The sequence below is a fragment of the Schistocerca serialis genome, chromosome 2, assembly GCF_023864345.2.
Source record: "Schistocerca serialis cubense isolate TAMUIC-IGC-003099 chromosome 2, iqSchSeri2.2, whole genome shotgun sequence".
Lineage (NCBI taxonomy): Eukaryota > Metazoa > Arthropoda > Insecta > Orthoptera > Acrididae > Schistocerca > Schistocerca serialis.
This window is the reverse complement of record NC_064639.1, coordinates 688,514,683-688,538,075: the sequence shown is the minus strand read 5'-3', so window position 1 is coordinate 688,538,075 and position 23,393 is coordinate 688,514,683. Positions and strand designations below refer to the sequence as shown.

The 23,393-nt window shown below is 39.0% G+C and overlaps 1 protein-coding gene across 1 annotated transcript in view; it reads right to left on the bottom strand.

Moving 5' to 3' along the window:
* The window catches only part of LOC126457817 (adenosine deaminase-like), a 159,125-nt gene that overhangs the window by 57,173 nt on the left and 78,559 nt on the right, over positions 1–23,393 (bottom strand). Inside the window, exon 2 of the mRNA XM_050094435.1 lies at positions 12,033–12,094. Within this exon, the coding sequence (XP_049950392.1) occupies positions 12,033–12,094 (62 nt within the window). The remainder of the gene's footprint in view (positions 1–12,032; positions 12,095–23,393) is intronic.

Genomic DNA, 23,393 nt, shown 5'->3' with positions numbered 1-23,393 from the left:
TACTCTTCTCTAATCAATGGATGTTCAGGTCAATGCATTGTGGATGGCTCCTGTCACTGTTCGTTGACTAACTGTAAGATTCTTGCACCACAAAAGTTTAAAAAATTAATAAGCTCAGACATTGTCTCTTATGAAGATAGGTTATTTCTCTAATGAGAGGATGATTAACAAAAGAGTCAACATGAATCTCAGATCGTTTTGTCATTGAACAATGTGGTTGCAATCCTACTGAAGTTGGCCTCCTGTGAAAATATGAGTTTACAGTTCTGCAAAGACATGGAAAGTGGATATTTCAAATGTTTCTACCAAATAAAAAAGTGTTACATAATTTGAGTCAGAAATTATTCAGTAAACCATTTACATTGCAGAACTTACACTGTGCTTCCATCCAACATAAAGATGTAAGAGAGTGGGAGAGTCTCCACAAGACAAGTGAAGTATTCTACCATTTCCTTGTTTTAAAAAGGTAAATGAAAAGAGATGCAAGCAGCAACTTAGAATGAAATAAGAAATTTCTGGCGTTTAACTTTTTTTAAGCACTTTATTTATGAACAGTAAAAAAACAGTAATATTTATTGAATTTGAAAAGGTAATGTTAGAACTTGTTGCACATCCCTATGGGTTCTCCTCCTAATGGAATCTACAGAACATGATGAATGAATGGAAGAATATAATGCTACATAAAGGCCATCATGTATATGAAATCAGAAAAGAGCAATAGCAGCCACAAATAATTAACACAGTGGTAAACAAACATGTTAATCAGTGTAAAAGCAGGTATAGATACTTCCAAAAAGCCTCATTAAAAGATAATAGGTTTCTCTCCAAGTATTGATAAATTATAGGAATGGTCTAGCTTTAACAGTAAGCTAATAAGAAAAGAATGAGACACATTCTCAATAAAGGAACATTGCTAAAATTATAGATTTTACTGGAATCTCAACCAAACTAAATGATTCTGGACAAAAACTGTAATAGTCCTGTATGCAACACACAGTCAGGCAATTTGCCTGGGCTCTGATTACTGACTGTTCAAAGTTTGTTAAATGCTGAATAAAACTGAGAATAGAATTGATGTAATAAGTGTAAAAGTAGATGACAAATAGTAGCAAGTGTCAGCCAAATATAAAACATAAGGAGGGTTGGTTAAAGCAGTTTTATGGCAAAGCACACTATTTCTGTGTAAGAGAAATTATATTCAAGCTTTGGTGAAGTTGTACTGCCTCACATTCCCTATTACTTCCTCAAACCTCACCTGACAAACACTGGGATGACCCTTTCAACAACAAGGTCACATTCAGTTATCCTCCCAGACTTCTTAAACATTAAAATTAACTCAGCTTTCTCACTCTACATTCTCAATGTTAAAGCAATCTTCTTCCCCCGCCCCACTTGACAAGAAAGGTAGATAAATAGAGAGGCAGAAGAATGGGAGTAGAGTTAGACACAATGAAGCAAAACATATAGTTAGTTTAATTTTAATCAGTTTTAGACTACAACAGAAAGAAGGCTGGAGCAAAGCAAATAAGTCCCCACTTCTCTCTTCTAGTGCAGGTAGCATGTATGCAAAACAACCACGTTAATGCACCTACAAAGGAAGCTCCCCCTCCCCCCACTACCACCACACACACACACACACACACACACACACACACACACACACACACAAGACTAGGAACAGTTTCAACCTCATCACCATTTTCAAATAAAATAATAGATAATTATAGACAAAAATAATGTTGTTAACAGAATACAAAAGTATTCAACAAAAATAATAACTTGAAGAAAGAGCTAAAAACAAAATAATTTGAGAGATGCGCATACGACAGGAAAGGTGGTAACATACTGTATTTACTGAATTAATTTGTATATGTAAAAAATAAACCATGAGGACAATAATTTGTGTAGAATAATTTCTTTATAGAGATTGAGGCTGAATTATTAGAGTGCCACAGTACACAGATGACCAAATTAGTACCTTGGCCTCTTATGTTATGGTCTGGCATGATAACAGTGATTATTCTAATGCAGATAACAGAGTATCACAAATAATTATCATACAAACACTTTCACAAGATTCTACATTCTGAATATTAAGGACATTAGCAGAGCTGCTGATGGAATATGCAATGATATACTGACATATACAAGGGTGTACTGAGAAGTAATGCTTTCAAATTTTTTATTCTCTTCTCAACATTGGTTGAGATATTACATGTCATGCATATTACTCAGTCAACTTTCCCACTTTGTTGATGGAAGTTGCAACCCTCTGCCAATACAGAGCTCTGAATTGTAGCATGTAACATGGTGGTGTGTAACAAACTATGTCAGTGTTAGAGAACCTCAGAAAATTGAAATTACAAATTCAAAGAGTTCACCCACACATGCAGCACCCTCTCCTTTTGAATGACAGTGCCAGACCAAACATGAGGGCTGCAACATTTGCAACAATATGATGTCTTAGGTTCACCGTCATCGATCATCCTACATATAGTCTAGGCTTGCCCCAATCTAATTTTCATCTGTTTCCAAGAGTTAAAGAACTTCTTTGAGGACTTCACTTTGATAGTGATGAAGTAGTCCATGCAGAGATGAGGTAGTGCCTCCATCAACAAAGTCAAATATTCTACAATGATTGTACCAGCAAAATACTATTCTGTTGTTGGGTAAAATATGTTTGTTGCCTGGGTGACTATGCTGAGAAACAAATATGTAGACATGCAGAATAAAGTCTATTTCATTTAAACAGCTTTAAGAGCTTCCACATAAAAAATTCAGAGGCATTACTTTTCAGACTTTTTGTGAATACTTGTGATTGTGGACTGAGCTTATAGGTCCACCACTCACAGAAATTTGAACTTTGTGTGGGCTCTATCACTCAGACTGTGACAATTTTTCATGCAGTTTTTCGAACTGTGAACTTTGCTTGTGCACTAGGACTGTGCATTCTTTCATGCAGTGACACCTGGACTGTGAATTATTCTGTGAATTGTGGACCTTGAGTCTCTGTGCTTTGAACTGTGAACCGTGTGTGTTTCTCCTTCTTTCCAGACATCATAGACAAACCGTCTATGGCAGCTACACTTCAGCAGCTAATGGCTCAACAGGTGGAAAGTCAAAAATTTATTTAGGAGCTTCTGGCCAGGGTGTAGCAACAGATGGCTAATCCTTTGCCATTTCCACAACACAAGGAGAATTCAGAAGACTTGGACTAATACGAAAAATGGCTACAGCAGCACTTTATGATGTTTAAGGTAAAGGACAATGATACAGCTAAATCTTTTTTCATACACTCCTGGAAATGGAAAAAAGAACACATTGACACCGGTGTGTCAGACCCACCATACTTGCTCCGGACACTGCGAGAGGGCTGTACAAGCAATGATCACACGCACGGCACAGCGGACACACCAGGAACCGGGGTGTTGGTCGTCGAATGGCGCTAGCTGCGCAGCATTTGTGCACCGCCGCCGTCAGTGTCAGCCAGTTTGCCGTGGCATACGGAGCTCCATCGCAGTCTTTAACACTGGTAGCATGCCGCGACAGCGTGGACGTGAACCGTATGTGCAGTTGACGGACTTTGAGCGAGGGCGTATAGTGGGCATGCGGGAGGCCGGGTGGACGTACCGCCGAATTGCTCAACACGTGGGGCGTGAGGTCTCCACAGTACATCGATGTTGTCGCCAGTGGTCGGCGGAAGGTGCACGTGCCCGTCGATCTGGGACCGGACCGCAGCGACGCACGGATGCACGCCAAGACCGTAGGATCCTACGGAGTGCCGTAGGGGACCGCACCGCCACTTCCCAGCAAATTAGGGACACTGTTGCTCCTGGGGTATCGGCGAGGACCATTCGCAACCGTCTCCATGAAGCTGGGCTACGGTCCCGCACACCGTTAAGCCATCTTCCGCTCACGCCCCAACATCGTGCAGCCCACCTCCAGTGGTGTCGCGACAGGCGTGAATGGAGGGACGAATGGAGACGTGTCGTCTTCAGCGATGAGAGTCGCTTCTGCCTTGGTGCCAATGATGGTCGTATGCGTGTTTGGCGCCGTGCAGGTGAGCGCCACAATCAGGACTGCATACGACCGAGGCACACAGAGCCAACACCCGGCATCATGGTATGGGGAGCGATCTCCTACACTGGCCGTACACCACTGGTGATCATCGAGGGGACACTGAATAGTGCACGGTACATCCAAATCGTCATCGAACCCATCGTTCTACCATTCCTAGACCGGCAAGGGAACTTGCTGTTCCAACAGAACAATGCACGTCCGCATGTATCCCGTGCCACCCAACGTGCTCTAGAAGGTGTAAGTCAACTACCCTGGCCAGCAAGATCTCCGGATCTGTCCCCCACTGAGCATGTTTGGGACTGGATGAAGCGTCTTCTCACGCGGTCTGCACGTCCAGCACGAACGCTGGTCCAACTGAGGCGCTAGGTGGAAATGGCATGGCAAGCCGTTCCACAGGACTACATCCAGCATCTCTACGATCGTCTCCATGGGAGAATAGCAGCCTGCATTGCTGCGAAAGGTGGATATACACTGTAGTAGTGCCGACATTGTGCATGCTCTGTTGCCTGTGTCTATGTGCATGTGGTTCTGTCAGTGTGATCATGTGATGTATCTGACCCCAGGAATGTGTCAATAAAGTTTCCCCTTCCTGGGACAATGAATTCACGGTGTTCTTATTTCAATTTCCAGGAGTGTATATTGGATCCAACCACAGACTTATCAATTGCTGAGCAAGCTAGCCTCTCTGACAGAACCTGATAAACTGACATTTGAGGAAATGTGTTCCTCAGTTAGTGCTCACTACCAAATAAATTGTCATGTGATTTCTGCTCGTCCTGGGTTTTACCAACACTGCAAGCAACCAGGTCAATCCTATCGACCTCAGGCAGCAGAACTAAGTCACAGAGCCAGGTTTTTTTAATGCCAAAAGCAAATAATTGTCTGCAGAGGTCTTGATTAGAGATGCACTTATCGATGCAACATCTGATAGAATTTCACTTATAGTCTTCACAATTTGGAGACCCGTCTTTAGATGATGTGTTGCCTCTAACACAGTCATACTAAGTCACACAAGTGGCAGGCCAACACTTAAGACTCCTGGACAGAAATTGCTGCAGTAAACAGATAGCCCAGCAAACTTTACAATTTGGTGGCCAAAGGGGAAGTGTGGCAGTCCACAAACAGCAGCAGGCCTATCCCCCCGCATGTAAACAGTGGTTTTCAAGATGCCCCAGGTTTAGACAGGCACATCCTTCCTGCCTAGACTGTTTGCAGAAGTAAGCTAGAGACAACAGTCCAAGCAGATCGGCAGTGCACTAGATGTGCAAGACATTGTCAGCTTCCTATTACCTGCAGGGCAGCCATTCCATCTTCACGATCGTGAGATCAAATGGACATAAATGTTATCAATGATAACTCTTCAAATCACAGAAAATCCTCCAATAAAATACACATTTCCCTGCAAGTAGCTGGGAAATCAGTAAACTATGAGGTTAATACAGGTGCCACCACAAGTTTCATTAACTATAAAACATATTTACAATTAGGGGCAACTGCACTAACTCTATCTGCTCAATGACTGGTAAATTCTAGCAAGCAACAAATTTTGTTGAAAGATCAGTTTACCACAGGAGCCACTCACAAAAAATGAGAAGAGAAATGACTTTTTAAATTTTAAACAGTGATTATATGGTGAAACTTTTTGGCCTGAAGGTATTTACATCTTTGGATTGCCCATCAATGACTCAAGCAATCTAGTACTCGAGAATGTACTTACAAACAACTGGAGGAGCTCTGTACAGAAATCCCCAGGATTTTTTCTTCTGATCTGGGAAAGAAAGAATATCGAAGCTCACATTTCACTAAAACCTTTGGCACAACCTTGATTTTTCCACCCCAAGTCAATTCCTTAGGCACTCCATGAACAGGTCACAAATAAATTAGGCAGGCTGCAGGAATTGGATGTGATCGAATATTATCTCATCAAGCCAGTGGGCAACTCTCCTGGTTATCATCAAGAAGCCACGTGGCAGGCTCATGCTTTGTAGGGATTCTGATGTCAGGGTGAATGCTCAAGCTAAAGTGGACATGTACCTGATTCTGAAGCCTGATGAACTATACACAAAGCTGAAAGGTGGCTACTTCTTACCTTAAGTTGACCTCACTGACATGTAATTACAGTTAGGTAAAAGTGCTCAGAAGATTTTAGGAATCTGCACAACACACAGTTCATCATGGAAGTTCTACCAAGCAGCATTTAGTAAACCTGAAGACCCTCATTTTATTTTGCAGGCAGCAGGATTAAAATGCAGTCTCAGCAAATGTGAATTTTTTCAACCTTTAATGGAGTACTTAGGCCAAGTCTTTTCTCAACAAGGTATTTTACCAAAAAAGAATCATGCTGAAGCAACTGCATCAATGCCTCAGCCAGCAATGCTAAAGCAGCTCCAGGCTTTTCTAGTGAAAATTACATACTACATAAAATTAATTCCTGCTGCATCCCAGACAGCTCATCCATTACAAAACTCGTGTAAGAAAGGAGTGGCATTAACTTGATCCACAGCATGGGAAAAGGCATTCCTTAAGCTCAAATGGCACCTCCTCTCAGCACCTTGTTTAGAGATGCTCCAATCCAGAAAGCAGCTAGTGGTGGCAACAGATGCATCAGAATATGGGTTGGGGACTGTCCTTGCTCACAGAGATGATGATGATGATAGATCAGATTTCAGAAACCCTAATCTCAGTGGTAAAAAAACTCTGAAAATAAGAAATGGGCACAATGATTATCGTTTCTGGTAAAAAAACTCTGAAAATAAGAAATGGGCACAATGATTATCATTTCTTTAAAAAAATAATTTATTTCTCTATGGTAGCAGGTTCCAGCTGGTGACAGACCAGAAGCCATTGACCTCATTGCTCAACCCAGCAGCTCATTTACCAGATCATATGGTTATCAGCTCCACCGCTGTGCACTGTTCCGCTCTAGATGTAAGTAAGAGAATCATTTCAGAAACACAGTACAGCACATCAAACGCGACACGTTTTGCTGAGCAACGAGTTCAATCAGGAGGAAATCCTTTGCTTCTTCCTGGACAACAAGGCTCAACAAGCCACGAACAGTTTTCCAGTTACAGGAATCTCAATTGCCAATGCCGTGGGAATGGACACATTCTCCAACAAGTTCACACTTTCATTTTGAGGGGGGTGGCAAGAATAACTGGCCTATCAATAATCTAATCCCCTTCACCATTACTATGTGCTGAGACACAGTTTGAGCCGGGTAGATAATGTGGTCCTTTTAACAATTGACCACAAGTCATCACGAGTGGTAATTCCAACATCACGATGAAGACAAATCATTCAGTTTCTTCATCAAGGACATTGGGGTATATTCAGAACCAAGCTGCTCACCCGGTGGTTCACTTATTGGCCTGTCATCAAATGGAAAACAGAGTGCCTAATCTGTCAATGCAACACACATTCAGAACAGTAAGCAGCCCAGCATCAGGTTTTTTTGTCAATGCCAACAACCAACAAACTTCAGAATCAGTTGCATCTTGATTTTGCCGGACCCTTCCTAAGTACAACATGCCTCATCATAATAGATAGTTTCTCCAGTATACATTGTCAACTGCCGTACTATCATGGCAGAATATACAATAATGGTGCTGTCCAGGATTTTCACCAATGAGGGCCTGCAGCAGGTGATAGTCACTGACAATGGTCTGCAATTTTGGGCATAGGTCTTTGAGAACTTTCCACTAAGAATCGAGCAAAGCACGTCTATTCACCTTCCTTTCACCAGAAACAGCTACAGTTATGCAATTTCAGTCCACATTTCTCTTCTCACTAATTCTTCCCATGCTCCCGAAGTTTCCTGTCCTTCGGTGGAAGACGAGCTCAACCTCGAGTCCATTCTCCCCCCCTCCCATTCCTCCTCCACCCATCCCCTTCTCACCCCAATGTGAACTGTTCTGGGTCACCACAGCAACGGGAAGGCAGAACCCAGCCTCACCTCCTGCTTCTCCACCATGAGGCAGACTGACAATTTGGGTCCAGATACCTTAGTTGGGGACCTCAACAGATGGTGCACCACAGAGATGGCCACAACTCAATAGCCCAAATGTCATCATGGCGTCACCTCTGGCTTCAGCCACCACACCCATGTCGCCACCCTGTGCAGCTATCGCTGTCATGGCCACTTTTGGCCCTACCCTCAAGTGTCTGCAGACCAGGGGCTTCTGCTGCCTGAGGCCTCAGGGAGGGTAGAGGGGAGGGGGGAGAGCAGATGAGATGGAGGTTGCACACCTTGTTCTATGCCCAGCAAGGGGCTGGGCCAATGTTCAGTGTTGTTGCACCTCCCCACCTCCTTTCCAGTAGCGGAAGAGTGTGGTAAATCCCCATTACTCTGTTTCCAGTGCAGTACTCTGCAATGGCCACATGAGCAACACAGCATGTTGGCACACCACTGTCATGGCTCCTCACGCTGATCTAAGGCTCACTAGCCAAGGATTTGGGGTCAACACCAGAGGCTCTACCTTTGCCCCCCAGTGTGAGTCTATAACACTGGATACATGTGCCAACTCAACACTAGCACGAACACCGCTGGTGACCATTATGCTGGCCTATATCTCTGTGGATGCCAGCTTCCAAGATATCTTCATCGTACTGTTCACTGTCATCATACCATGCCACATCTGAGATTTGGAAACGCCTTGCTTTTTGGACTTAACTCTTAGTTACTCTACGGATCTGCAATGCTATGCTGGACTAAACTTTGCTATAGATTTGGTATCGCTTCTGCTGTAGCTTCCCTGTTGTTACACTTTGTACCATGTTGTATTTGGTTCAATAAACGAGTTAACTGTACACTGTTCATTTGTATTGTGAGCCACAATGTAACAAGAGTATCATCTAACTAAATATGGTGCACCACAAGGATCAAAAATGGGACCATTTCTGTTCCTTTTGTACATTAATGATCTAAGGTGAAAGTAAGAAGCATTACGGCAATTAGTAAATAGTGTCACAAAACAACTAGCAACTAAGCACAGAATAAAAAACTTTTAATAAATAGTAAAAAAAATTACTGCAGTATAATTTCATAATGTTCTGAATAAGGATATTCTATTAAAAGGGAAAGTTAGGAAGTATTACAGATATCATTAAACACCCTCATAATACGACTTAGCAGCTGGGCACAGAATAATCAGCTTTTAATAAATTGTAAAAAAATATCGCACTAAAATTTCACAATGCCCTGAAAAAGGACATGTACATCTTATTTCTCTCTAATATGATGAACCAGTTGATAAAAGTACAGAAAGCAAATGCTTAGGATAAAGGGTGCAAAGGGATACAAAATGGAATAAGCTTACTTAATATCCTAATGCAAAACTGAGCAAGCCTTGCTACTTTCTTTGCTCACTAAGATCCTGTTGCTGTGAGAAAACAGTGAAGAGCCATTCCTACTTTCATTCTCATCTGAAATAAAGGGTAACATTTTGAGGAAAAACTGTAAAGCAGTTATCAGCACATTCAAACTGCAAAAAAGAGCTATTATAATTATGCTTGGATGCAAAACTTGATATTCATGTAAAGCTCTGTTGAAAATCTCTAGTAATCCTCTTTTTATCATTTATCTACATTATGGAAAATATTAGATTGCAAAATGACTGTGATATTGATGATCACTTTACAGGCAAAACAAAAACTGTCATATCACTTAAATCAATGCACCTCTACGCCAGATCAGTGCTTTCCCCATGAGCGTTGAACTTTCTAACAAACTTCAAACTTGGAAAAAACTTAAAGACATATTTTGTAAGGGATAGGACATGTGATGCACAAATGCCAGAGCTGACGGGGAGGGATGCACAAAGAAAGTGACATAGAAATGTGGATTGGGAGGGAGTAATACGACAGGTGCAGAGCCACCTAAGAAAGCAGCCATGTCAAAAGAATTTGGAGGGGATGATAGGACAGGTGCAGGGCTACCTGTGAAAGCAACCATGTCATATACCAACTTTGCTGCAATCACTGCACAGCTTTTTATGTCAGTATGACAACTAGTCGGCTGCCCACCAGAATATATGGCCACCACCAAACAGTTGCCATGAACAAAGTTGATGAACCAGTGGTACAAAATGCAGCTGGGCACTAAATGCTCTATTTCAACGGCTGCTTCACAAGCAGGGTCAACTGTATCCTTCCCTCCACTATCAAGTTTTCTGAACCATGTAGGTGGCAGCTATCTCTGGAAAAACACATTCTTCACTCCAAAACCCCCCTGGCCTAAATCTCCATTAAGCCACTTTCCCTACACCCTCCATCCAACAGATCTGTCCTATCCGCCCTCCCAATTCATGTCTCCATGTGACTTCATCATGTGCTGCTCGCCTCTGGCTCTGGAATCCATGTATCACATGTCCAGCCCATACTCCTGCCAACCCTCCCTCCCATATTCCTAGCCAGCAATATTTGAACAAAAGGATAAGAACAAAAACGTTTCAAACTAATTTCTTCACCATACTCAGTCACTTGAATTATTCTGTAAAACTGAAATTTAAGAATATCATGCTGCAGTGGCCCTCAGCCACACATCAACCCTAGCATTCCCACAGGTTACTACATCACTACGGCTGTCTGGTAATGCAGAGATGTTTCTTGGCCAGCCAGAGTGGCCGTGCGGTTCTAGGCGCTACAGTCTGGAGCCGAGCGACCGCTCCGGTCGCAGGTTCGAATCCTGCCTCGGGCATGGATGTGTGTGATGTCCTTAGGTTAGTTAGGTTTAATTAGTTCTAAGTTCTAGGTGACTGATGACCTCAGAAGTTAAATCGCATAGTGCTCAGAGCCATTTAGAGTGTTTCTTCGTGTGCTGACTTCCATCACAAGCTATCAATTTTACCATACGACCAGATACCTGGACACTGTAGCCACTGGCTACCGATTCAAAGAAGGCTTCTGCCAGCCTAGCTTTGATCAGCCTGGCTCTCATGGTTTCAGCATAAGTTCCATCTGATGCTCCTGTCATGACAGACACACTAAATTGTGACACTTGCCACTGAGTTTGAAAGTTCTCCCATGCTGCGCTGCCTACATACCCACTACAAATCCCAGTGAGTGACTGAAAGTTAATGCCACAAACATTCTGACCAGCATGTGTTTGCCCATCTCCTCTGTTAACACGCATGTAATAACTATGCAAACTTTGTTCTTTATCTCATCGTCAATATTTTCCATGTGAGACAATTACTATGTGCTGCTTTACCTAGCTTTGTAGAAATTACCCAGTAACCTCCTCCAAGGACAGTTAATCTACGAGAGTAAATCATGTTCCTTTGGTGTAACAATTTGATTTTATATAAAAGTGTCATTTTCGAACCACATGTAGAACTGTTCTTTATACAGCACCTAGCATGCCGAATTCTGCTACATTGTATTCAGTTTTAGTAAATTAAGTAGAGAAACAATCCCCCACAATGCAAGTAATTAATTGACTTACGTTGTGTTTTACAGAAATGTTTCACATAAAATTGTACATTTGCAGTATGCAAAATATACTAGTGTTTCTTTCTGCAAGTCAATAGCACAAAAAAACCACTCTTCTGAAGGCAAGAACGACAAATGAGAGTGTATTGTCAGATTATGAAGTCAGTTTGTTACCCACCAACACATAAAAGTATATTATATATGTAATTATGGTTTTCACTTGAAATAAACTGTTCTTATGTCTCTGCTGCTGCTTAAGGTATGGTTTTAAGTCATGCTACATATATTTCCTACCAGAGAAACCACATGGAAAGAAGTTACATGTAGATAGGTCTGAGCATTAAGGTAGTCAAGTTACATTCCTGCTGTGCAATAAATCTTCTCAAGACTCTTGTCTTCCTCATTACCACAGAATACATTTTGAGAGAAATATTGATTAATAGAATGGAATCTAATACAATCATTACATTTAATATATCTAGCAAAACAACAGAAACTAAATACACTGATAATAAACTTACTTTGCAAGTTCCCATAATGTTTCATGTCTCACACATCCATCCAAGTGCACATGAAGCTCGACCTGTGGAAAGAGTGACAGTATGTTACCGACAAATTGAAATTTATAATGATTATGCTTTTGAAATCTATACATCTAAATTAAATATATAAAACTTAATTATTAATAGTGCATTGTGTAGAAAATAAAACAAACTGATTTTCAAGATCCCAAAGTACTGTTCATTTAATCAACATCACCATGTAAATTTATCAGCTGTCACTGTGTAAATTTATGAGGCTGAGAAAAAAATGACTTTCTTTTTAACCTCATTTCTATTTCCAATAATTATAATTTCATGTTTATGATATATAGCAGCTGGGTTATAATTGCCTGCACTGTTTATAGTATGAGATGACTGTTGTTGAAATAAATAAAATATTTATGCAATGTAAATAAGAATAAATCATAATCACCACGTAAGAGGAGGTGCTGAGAACCAGACAAGTGAAGCAGAATTTTACATGTCCATTTGATATAGCTGCCCCAAGTTAGTCAAGTGCAATATTAGTTTTATCCAATATGTATTAAGAGGGGCAGTAAAACATGAACAATAACCAGTACTCCAGCAGCAACAGCACCTCTCAGTCTGCACTGACAGCTAACACCATGCAGCAGCACTGTTCAGTTGCTGTTGTCATTTGGCACAAGGCATAATACTTGACACAATAAGGTCTGTGTATGTGAATTTATGTTTGTTGGATAGCTCTTAAACAGACTCTCTGAAAGCTAAGCAATTTTTCATATTTATTTTTAAGGCCTGTCCATCCCTCAGTATCCTCAATACCTAGTGAGTAATCATGGATCCTGTATTTTCGATCAATGTGAAGCATTTTGGTTAAAGAAATAAAAGTTTGCAAAGATACAAAAACATTCGAAGCCTGAGGGTCTGATAAGAATTGAAATTAAAAGAACAGTGTAAAACAGCTAAAATTATAAATTCATAGTTCCAATGGACTGTTGATCACTGAGTAACCAGCCACTCTGACATCCATTAAAATATCCTGCTTAAAAATTTGGGCAGGAATGTGGACAACTCAAAAAAATCTAACATCATCTCCATTCATCTCATTGCTAAATAAAGTAGAGAACAGGTCATCATCAAGTCAAATTACCATCTCCTTATTAGAAAATAAGAGGTAGTTTTCAGCTGCACTGAAACTGATATGCCACATGCACATCACAGCGCTTGGTTCTTCCAGTTGGGGAGGCAGCACATTGCTGGATTGATAATGTTGTGTTAAAACCATTCCTTTCTATATGTATAATTGGAGCTGTTGAGTTTTCAACTTTACTTTATCACAGGAATTACAATTAACATTGATAAACAAAGAAAGAAAATTATCAAATTTTATAGTCATACATTCTCAATACATCAGTGTCAGCCTAGTGACACTACTCCTTCCTCTGAAAGTGACAAAGATAATTGGTATTTAGGGTTAAAATGCATTTAATATCATGAGAGCACAGTCAGTTCACTCTGGTGTTGCTGGTCAAAAGGTATGTGCTAGCTGCATATTTATATAGTCAGGTGCATATAGTCTTGTATGCCCTTCCTGGTCTTGTGAGTATTTTGTACTTTTGCAGTAAAAGCTGGTTCTTACCTATTGATCAAGATTGTGGTAGGCAAATTGTGTATGACAATATAAAATGTCTTTCCCTGATGCATGACAACTTTAAAGAGGCCATCATATGGCGGCTGAGTGAATTACTAATCACATTAAATGCATACATACGCACTCAATTGCTCACTAATCTTGAAAACTGAGTGGACATTTGGCACCGTCTGGGTACTGCAGGATGAAACAGTTTTGTTTCTGTGCATACCTGATAAACATTATTGAGAATGGCATCAAAACATTCTCCTAGTAAATGTAACATTTGTCCATGACCACCTCTATGGTTGTTGCATTCAGGTTCTTTTTGAAGGAGGTTCAGATGATGAGTCAGACAATCAGTAAAGCCTCCATCCAGCATTCAGAAGTGTGGTACCTGAGAGAGGCCTTTAGCCAAAGATATAAGTGCTCTAATTGTCCATTTGCTGAAGGATAGTAAGTTACTGTCCAAATTCTGTGCATTGTTAGGAATTTTTCTAGGTCCTTAAATAAGTTAGACTCAAATTGTCAGCTGTTATCTGCACCTACACACTAAGGTACACCAAGTTGCAAAATCCATCCATGAAAGAGTGTTTTGGATGTGATCTGAGCTGTAGCATTTGCCAACATAAGGGCTTCTGCCCAATGTGAAAAACAGTCAGCTCAGCTGCCATTAGGGGACATTTATAGCCTGTCAATATTTAAACTGAACTGAACCAGGTGTCACAGTGTTTAGCACACCGGACTCAAATTCGAGAGGATGATGATTCAAACCCCCATCTGGCCATTCACATTTAGGTCTTACATTATTTCCTTAAATCACTCCTGGCAAATGCCAGGATGGTTCCTTTGAAAAGGTGTGTCCGATTTCCTTCATTATCCTTGACACAATCCAAGCTTGTGCCTGTCTCTAATGATCTTGATGGAGATGGGACATTAAACCCAGTCTTCCTTTCTTCTTCCCTGTTAAACTACTATGTCTATATCAATGTGTCTGAATTGCTGGTTTGACAGAGCAAAATTGCCAAGGGGGAAGGTGACTTGGCGACTTTACTTTATTCATCTGGCATGTGTTTGAATGCCAGATGAAACTTATGCAGTTCCTGTCTATTCCATGCCTGACAAGTGCTCTCTTGACAGTACACATAGTCACATTAACTTCTAGAGGGGCCAGAGCATAAAGTCAGATGATGGCTTGACATTAAAACTCAGCTGTAACACACAGTCATGCATTCAGTGTTGAGACATTATAATAAAAACTTGGCTTTTAGTTGGATACGCAAATATGTCAAAGTTGCAAGCCAGATGAAGAAACAAGGAGAAATTTTAATTCATGTACTTATGTGTCCTACATGGTTTCTTGTTTATGTAACTTACAGAAAAAATGAACTTACTAGTATTGGTATACAAAATGAAGTTACTAGTGTATGGATACAAAGTTTTCTAACATCTTTACACTATTAAAACCATATTTTGAATACAAACTTCCTCTCCCTAGTCTCTTACAGACATCAAGATTTGCAGGAAACACACATCCAATAAAAACAGGAGAGTATAACAGCAGGTCTGCAGCATTTACTGACAGATGTGAATTTTACCAAAATATCAATTTAATAACCCATGGTTGCAAAATACTGACAAGAATTATTTACAGAAGAATGGAATGATGGTAGAGGCTAGCACTGGTGAAGAACAGTTTGTGTTCTGGAGAAATGTAGGAACATGTGAGGCAATACTCGACTTACAACTCATCTTAGAAGATAGAGTGAACAAAGACAAACCATTTACAGCATTTGTAGATTCATAGAAAGCTTTTGACGTTGCTAACTGGACTACATTCTTTGAAATTCTAAAGGTTGGAAGAATAGAATACAGGGAGAAAAAGGTTGCTTATGACTCACACAGGAACTAGACTGTAGCTACTAAAGTCAAAGGACATGAAAGGGGAACAGCAGTTATAAAGGGAGTGATACAGGGCTGTACACTGAGCAAGCAATAAAGGAAACCAAGGTAGTTGAATTGTTTCATTATTTGGGAAGAAAAATAACTGATGATGGCCAAAATGGAGAGGACATAAAATGCAGACTGGTAACAGCAAAAACTTTGTTTCTGGAAAAGAGAACTTTGTTAACATCAAACATAAATTTAAATGTTAGGAAGTCTTGGCTGAAGGTGTTTGTCTGGAGAGCAGCATTGTATGCAAGTGAAACATGGGTGACAATAATTTTAGTCAATAATAGAATAGAAGCTTTTGAAATGTGTGCTACAAAAAGATTCTGCAGATTAGATGGGTAGATTTAATAACTAATGTGGAGGTACTGAAATGCACTGGAGAAAAAAGAAATTTACAGCATACCTTAACTAAAATGAGAAATCAGTTGATAAGACATGACCTGAGACATCAAGGAATAATCAGTCTGTAATGGAGGGAAGTGTGGAAGGTAAAAATGTAGAGGGAGACCAAAGTTTAAATGCGCTAGGCACACTCAAATGGATGTAGGCTGCAGCAGTACTAGGATGAAGAGGCCTACACAGGATAGACTAGTGTGGAGAGCTACATCAAACCACCAAAATGAAGACCACACCAACAAAAAGAGCTATTAAAAAGTATTCCTACACCATTAAACATTTCAGTTCCATAAGAAAGTTAACAATGTGCCAGAATTCATTAACTTTTATCACTGTCACAAAGATTTACAGTGGTATACTGTGCAATTGTAAGAAACCATATTTAATTCAGCAAATAAAATCAAAGCAGAGTGGAAAGTCATAAAATAGGAACCTTTGTTATTCTGACCTTGTTAATTAATATTTTTATGTATTTTTTTAGAAGTCCACCTGTGATCACATGGTCCACGCAAGTAATTTTGCATCAAGGAACCAAATGATCACATATGGGTATTTTGTTTTTTACTTTAACACGTTTATTTCAATTCCAACTTTGAACTAAAATGGCTAGCAGGTATTTCACAGATTCAGAAATCACTGAAATGCTGGTTAATCTTTCTGAAGATGCCACATGCTCTGTTGCAGATCCGAATGTTTCGCCTGATGGTGGTTCCAGTTTGAGTTCTGAGCATGATGATGATGATGATGAACATAATGCAGGATCAACTGAATCTGAGGCAGATGACATTCCTCTTGTGAATCTTGTAAACTGGAATAAATGGGAACCAGTAGCAGTGGATAATTTTGAACACTTCATAGAAGATAATATTATATTTCTATTAGTTTAAGAGACTAATAGGTTTGCTGTGCAAAACATTGCTGCAACTGGTATTCCAAATCAAAGGCTATCAAAATGGTTTGGCAACAATACTGACAAAATGTGCAAGTTTTTGGGGCTCATTCTCTGAATGGGATTTATGCAGTTTCCCAAACTGAGGCACTACTGGTCCACAAAAAGAATGTATGAAAATGAGATTCCAAAAATGAGCCATAACAGTTCTGAGTTGTTACTTTCACTGTAGCATTTATCAAATAATGAGCAAGAAAGAGATCCAGAGACAGGCTCATCAAATTCTCAGAATTTTTTAATATTCTGGGGAAGAATTCCAAGGAATCCCACACTCCAGAAGAAGTTATCTGCATAGACAAAATCAAAGTAGCATTTTGTGAATGTATTTACTTTTGACACATCACTAATAAAAGATATAAATATGGGTTAAGGTTTTCAAGCTTTTTATTAGTGGACATTATACTTGCTCAAAGTCTAAACTGGCAAAGAAAGAGCAGACAATATATCTGTTACTGAGAGAGTGGTAACACAATGAATCGATGAACTCTTGTGTAGTGGTAGGACATTGTACACCAATAACTGGTATACTAATGTTTCACTATCTAAAATGCTAATCCAGCGAGGAAAATACTTGGAAGCCATGTTACATGCGAACTGAAAGAATAATCCTTCAGATGTGGTCAAGACAAAATTGGAAAAAAGGGATGTTATAGCCCAATAGAATGAAGGCAAAACTGTAGTTTTGAAGTGGAAGGATAAATGAGATGCACTAATTCTTAATACAAAACATGATGACCCAATGGTTCAAGTTACCCAAAAATGAAAAAGAAACAAGTAAACCTGCTATGGTCATCAACTAATCCAGATGACTTTGTTTTAAAAGATGATCAAGGTGTGCTAGTCAGAAATCGTACTTTAGCAAATTACATTAATGGCTACTTCATAAATAGTCCAATCAATCTGCATAAAAATTGTTCTAAGATTAGTAGAACATCAATCCCAGAAGAACAAAGTGTTAATTCATTATTGCTACCTCCCACAAACAAATTGGAAGTTAATCGAATAATAAAAACAATGAAGAATAAAATGTCCTCAGGGATTGACGAGATACCTTGCTCAGTCATGATGAGATGTGCTAAGGTCATATCAGACCCACTCTCACACATCATAAACATATCATTTTCAGAAGGTGTCTTTCCACAACAATTAAAAATTGCAAAAGTAAAACCATTGTATAAAAAGGGCAATATACATGAAGTGGGAAACTATAGACCAGTTGTTTTATTATCGGTATTTTCAAAAGTAATAGAGACAGTCATGAAAAACAGAATTACAAATTACCTCGAGAAATTCAATCTATTGTCTGTAAACCAACACGGCTTTCGCAAAGGAATGAGTACAGAGTCAGTCATCATCCAATTCATTGAAAATATTGTAACGGGGCTAGATAAGAACAACAGTACAACAGGAATAAATCTGGACCTCTCAAAGGCATTCAATACTGTCCAACATGATATCCTGCTAGACAAATTAGAATATGTCGGTATACGAGGAGTAGCTAAAAAGTGGTTTCAGTCATATCTCCATAATAGGAAACAGGTAGTAGAAATTGCAACAAACAGTAAAAACCAAAGTATTGTTTACAGATCGGATATTCAGACTGTGCCAATAGGGGTACCGCAGGGGAGTGTTCTAGGACCTCTCCTATTTCTTCTTTACATAAATGATATCAAGATTCCAGTAAATGGTACTCATATAACCCTGTTTGCGGATGACACAAACATTGTAGTAACTGACATAAACTGGGTATTGCCAACATCTGCAACCAGAGTTATAGAATATTTGCAAAATTGGTTTGAAGTGAACAAATTAACCATAAATATCTCTAAAACTAATTATATCCATTACAGGAAAGCAAAGTCACACTCTGATCTAGATCTCAGAATACAAAATAAAGAAATTGTGAGAGTTGCTACCACAAAATTCTTAGATGTACATATAGATGAAAATTTAGACTGGAAATCCCATATCATGTATCTCTCGCATAAGTTAAGCTCTGCTTGCTTTACTTTACGCGTTATTAGCTTTGTATGTAGTAGGGAATGTAGCAGAGCTGTTTACTTTGCTTATATACATTCTGCTATTACCTATGGCCTCATATTCTGGGGTCATAGTAAAAAAAATCTCAAAACCATCTTCACTCTACAAAAACGAGCTGTTAGAATAATTACCAACAGTTCAAGGCTAACTCCTTCAAAGCAATTATTTAAACAGCTGAATATTCTACCCCTACCGTGCCTCTATATACAGAAAAGCATAATTAATGTAAAACGAAATATTAACAATTTCCAATCCAACTCGGATCTACATACTTACAACACAAGAAAGTGCTATGACATTCATATAAAAAGAGTTAACAGGGCTTTGGCGCAGAAACAAACAAACATACAAGGAAGTAGATTGTATACCAAACTACTGGTAAAGATAAAAGAAATAAAAAAATTGTATTCATTTAAAGAAGCAGTATTCAAATTTTTAATGACCAACTGCTATTATAGTGTAAAAGAATACCTGGAATAGCTTCATACTAAACAATTATATTTATGTACTCTGTGCCAATAGTAATTTGTACCTGACTGTTGCTATGATCTAAATAAATAATATGTACAAAAGTGCTAGAATTGTATGTGTTATATCTAAATATCAACTGTGTATTCCATGTAAAAAGTCTTTCTCATATATCAATGTAAATAATCAAAGTTGTGCATGCTATTTCAATGTGGTCTGATGTTATGTAGTCTACTATGCACATCTGTATTTTGTATAGTATTGTTCACCCTATATGTGTGTATATATATATACCATGTATTTTTTGACGAAATCCATGCAATGTAAATTGCCTCTGGATGAATAAACTACTACTACTATTATAACAAAGGAAAGGCCTTATTGACCTCTCCAACCAGATGGCCTCATATGTCTCATATATGAGAACTAACAAATGGTACAAGAGACTTGTCTTCCATTTCATGAGTTCTACTTCTATTGTAACTGCTCTGTCTTTGTACAATAAGGTAAAAAATAAGAAAATCGGAATCAAAGATTTCAAAGAAACTCTTGTCAAACCACTCATGTATCCTACGTTGGATCCAAACTTGCTAAGACCTTTCAGCTGCTTGCTGAAAGAATATGAGGGGCAGAAAAGGGTTACCAGCAAAAGGTGCAAAAGCATAACACAGTGGCAGAATGCTGCTTATACTTGAAAAATGAGAAAAAAATTAACATCTTCTGTAAAACATTCAACTTGCCAACATGTCTTGAATGTTTCCAAAAACATCACTAAATGTATGTGTAACAGAAGTTTGTTTCACATTTCCAATGACTTTTGTTTTCATCAAGGACATTGCTAAGAAGCAGCATTAGTTTGATTTATGTTTCACATTTTCCTTACATTTTATTTATGTACTTATCTGCTTTTGCAATAACAAAGGAAATGTCACTCATTTTCTCTTATATATTAGAATAAATAATATGTTATTAGTTTAAGGTCTAGTTCACAAATTATATTTTTATTTTATGAGCGTTTTTGTAATCTTCTCTGAAGCATTCATGAAAATAAAATAAAAAAAATTATAATAATACATTTATGTCAGAACATGTTTCATGCTCTTGATCCTTAAAACTCAGTATCAGTACATACATTCTGCCAGACTGCATATGATTTTGTTGTTAACTAGGACCACAAAATCCTCTGGTGTATGCTTGTAACATATAAAACATGCCCACAGGTGAACACACAGGCTTGAAGTATGTCACTCCGAATGACCAAGCGTGAGCACACGGGCCAACAGAGATATTTCAAAGTGCCACCGATGGGCATATAGCATTCAGCATGTTAATCTGACTTGGTGCAGATCCCAAAACCTTGGGCAGTACCGTATTCAAGAATGGGTTAACACTAGTGTCCTACATGTGGTCTCTTTTTAGATATGAACTACACTTCTCGAAAAGTCAGTCACAGTCACTGACAATGATATTGTCACTGACTATGCAGTGTTGGTGGAAAAGATACTGAATTTGTAAATATGGCACCATGCTGCTGTCTATAGTTTTGATGACAGCGGGTTGTAAAACTGATTAACCATGTTGCAGTTATTTTCTGGTAAAATAATAGATGATCAGAAATTTACTGTAAATCTCTCACCATTAACTGTCTTACTTGTTGACCACATAAATCCATTCAGGAATTGCTGGCACCTGTGGAATGGACCACATTGAGTGGAGCCACTTACCGCACATCCAGAGTACGTCTCGCATGGTGGGTGTGAGTGTATTTGATGGAATGAGAGTGATCATGTTCAAGTCTAGAACAGTAATCTGCTGTAATGCATTTCCTTAGATACATTGAAATGTCTGAAGTTGCATAACATCTAAGTGATCTACTTCTATTACAGAGGGAGTCAATTTAAGCTCAGAGACTCTTCAGTTGTCTGGAGCACTGAGGCTGGGGTGATGCATTTGATACCTTCATGTTGTGAAATGTATTCCAGCCATTGTTAGTGGAGACATTGTCGAATGCATATCAACATTATATCATGTTTGGGACAGGCTCTTCAGTGTGGTAGACAGTTGACAGCACCGGATGTTGAGCTTTTTTACACAGTAGCTCATTTAAAAGCTACTATTAAATAGTCAGAGAATAAACTAAAAAATGACTCCACTGTATAAACACAAGCTCAGTAAAGTTATGTTGTCTTCTCAAATGACAGAACTGGACCTCTAATGATGGGAAGGTATCATGTCTGTTAACTGAAAAGCAAACAGCACTTGTGGTGGGGGAAGTTGCCCCTCTAGCAATGTAGAACAGTGTTCAGAGATTTATACAGATTCTGTAAACATGCATTTCTTGCGTTGGTGTTATTGGTATTTCATATGATTATTCCATGAGGTGTTAATATGCTTTGTGGAGAATAAATATCCTCAGCTATGTCTGCGCACTGCATCATAAGTGATTCATAAGGTGAGCTTCTGAAGGGTTAGTATAACTTTGTGAAATGCCTTGTGCTTGCTTTCTGTGGCATATTGGGACAGAATGGAAAGAGCCATGCCACAGCTGGGCACCAGGTTCAGCAGACGGCAGCTTCTTATCTTTCACTTCCAACTATTTTCCTTCCCCTGTTACATGAATCTGTGGCCTGTCAACTCTGTTCACAGAGTGATGGTATACTATGTTATCATAAATGCTGTGCATTGCTCTTTGGCTCCTGTATCTGCTAATTCCTCCATATCTACTAATTCCTCCAGCCTTTGTAACTAGCATTATATCATGTGCTTCCCTACGTGTTGTAGGAAAAATTGTGCCCTGGACTGGTTTCTTCTCCTGGCTACACATGTTGAACAGTTTGTATTTAGAGATCAGCAAAGAGAAGAGAAATGAGATCTTCATCTGCATATGATTGCCCCTGGCTTGAATTTTCATCTGCTGAAGGCAGACCTTGTAATTTACATCCCATTGATTAAGAACACAGAGGCTGATAAAGACCAGATTTTAAAACAACATTGCCTGTCATACTTTTGGTATCCTTAGTAAGTTACAACTTCCTGCCATAATTATGTGCAGCATTTCACCATTCATTGGAAATAAACTGAAGTCATGTTACAAGCAGTCGTCACATACAGCAAACTGTTCAAAATTATTCATATAGTTAGTTTATCAAATGTATAATTCACTGTTAACATCTAGGCGAGGAACTCTTTACCAGTGTTATTTACAAACATTGAAACTTCTTTGACGATGATAGTCAGTTAAAGTCTCATGATGGCCTTGTAAGCCAAAACCCTATTAATTAAACAAATTAATCTTGTAGACCATACACAATATTGCAATTTGATTTTTTATTATGTTGCTCTACCAAGGAGCAATGGAAGAATCAGTTAACACTTTTTTTGTTGTTGTAGGAGGAGTGGTGGTGGTTGGGAGCATGTGAGTAGTTGGACAGATACTTGTCAGTATCACTGTTGACTTGGTAACAATATGCGAGTGAATCTCATTTATTACTGCAGTTGATTTGGAGACATCAGTTGGCACATTATCAACATCACTCATACAACTGCACTTTCACTTACAGTGTGGTAAAGTTTGACATGATTGCACCCTGCAGTATTGAAGTGCTTACTTTAGAAACTGACATATTAAAGGTTGAAGTAAAAGATACATAAAATATGATAAACTGGGGGGTCTTTAAGTGTCTACCTGACCTTTCTGCATAGAAAATTTGTGTACATCCTCCAGTTTCTTGTGTTTTTCTTTCCTCCATTAACACTTTGCACTCCATTCTCCAAGCTCACTGACTGTAAGACCAATTCACACATACTTACAGTAATGGATAATGTTCTGTACAAAATTCTACCATTAGACTCTTTGGTGGTTGCTGAAGCAGTTCATAGCTGATGGTTTCAGATGTATATTGGTATTCACCCTCAAAATGCC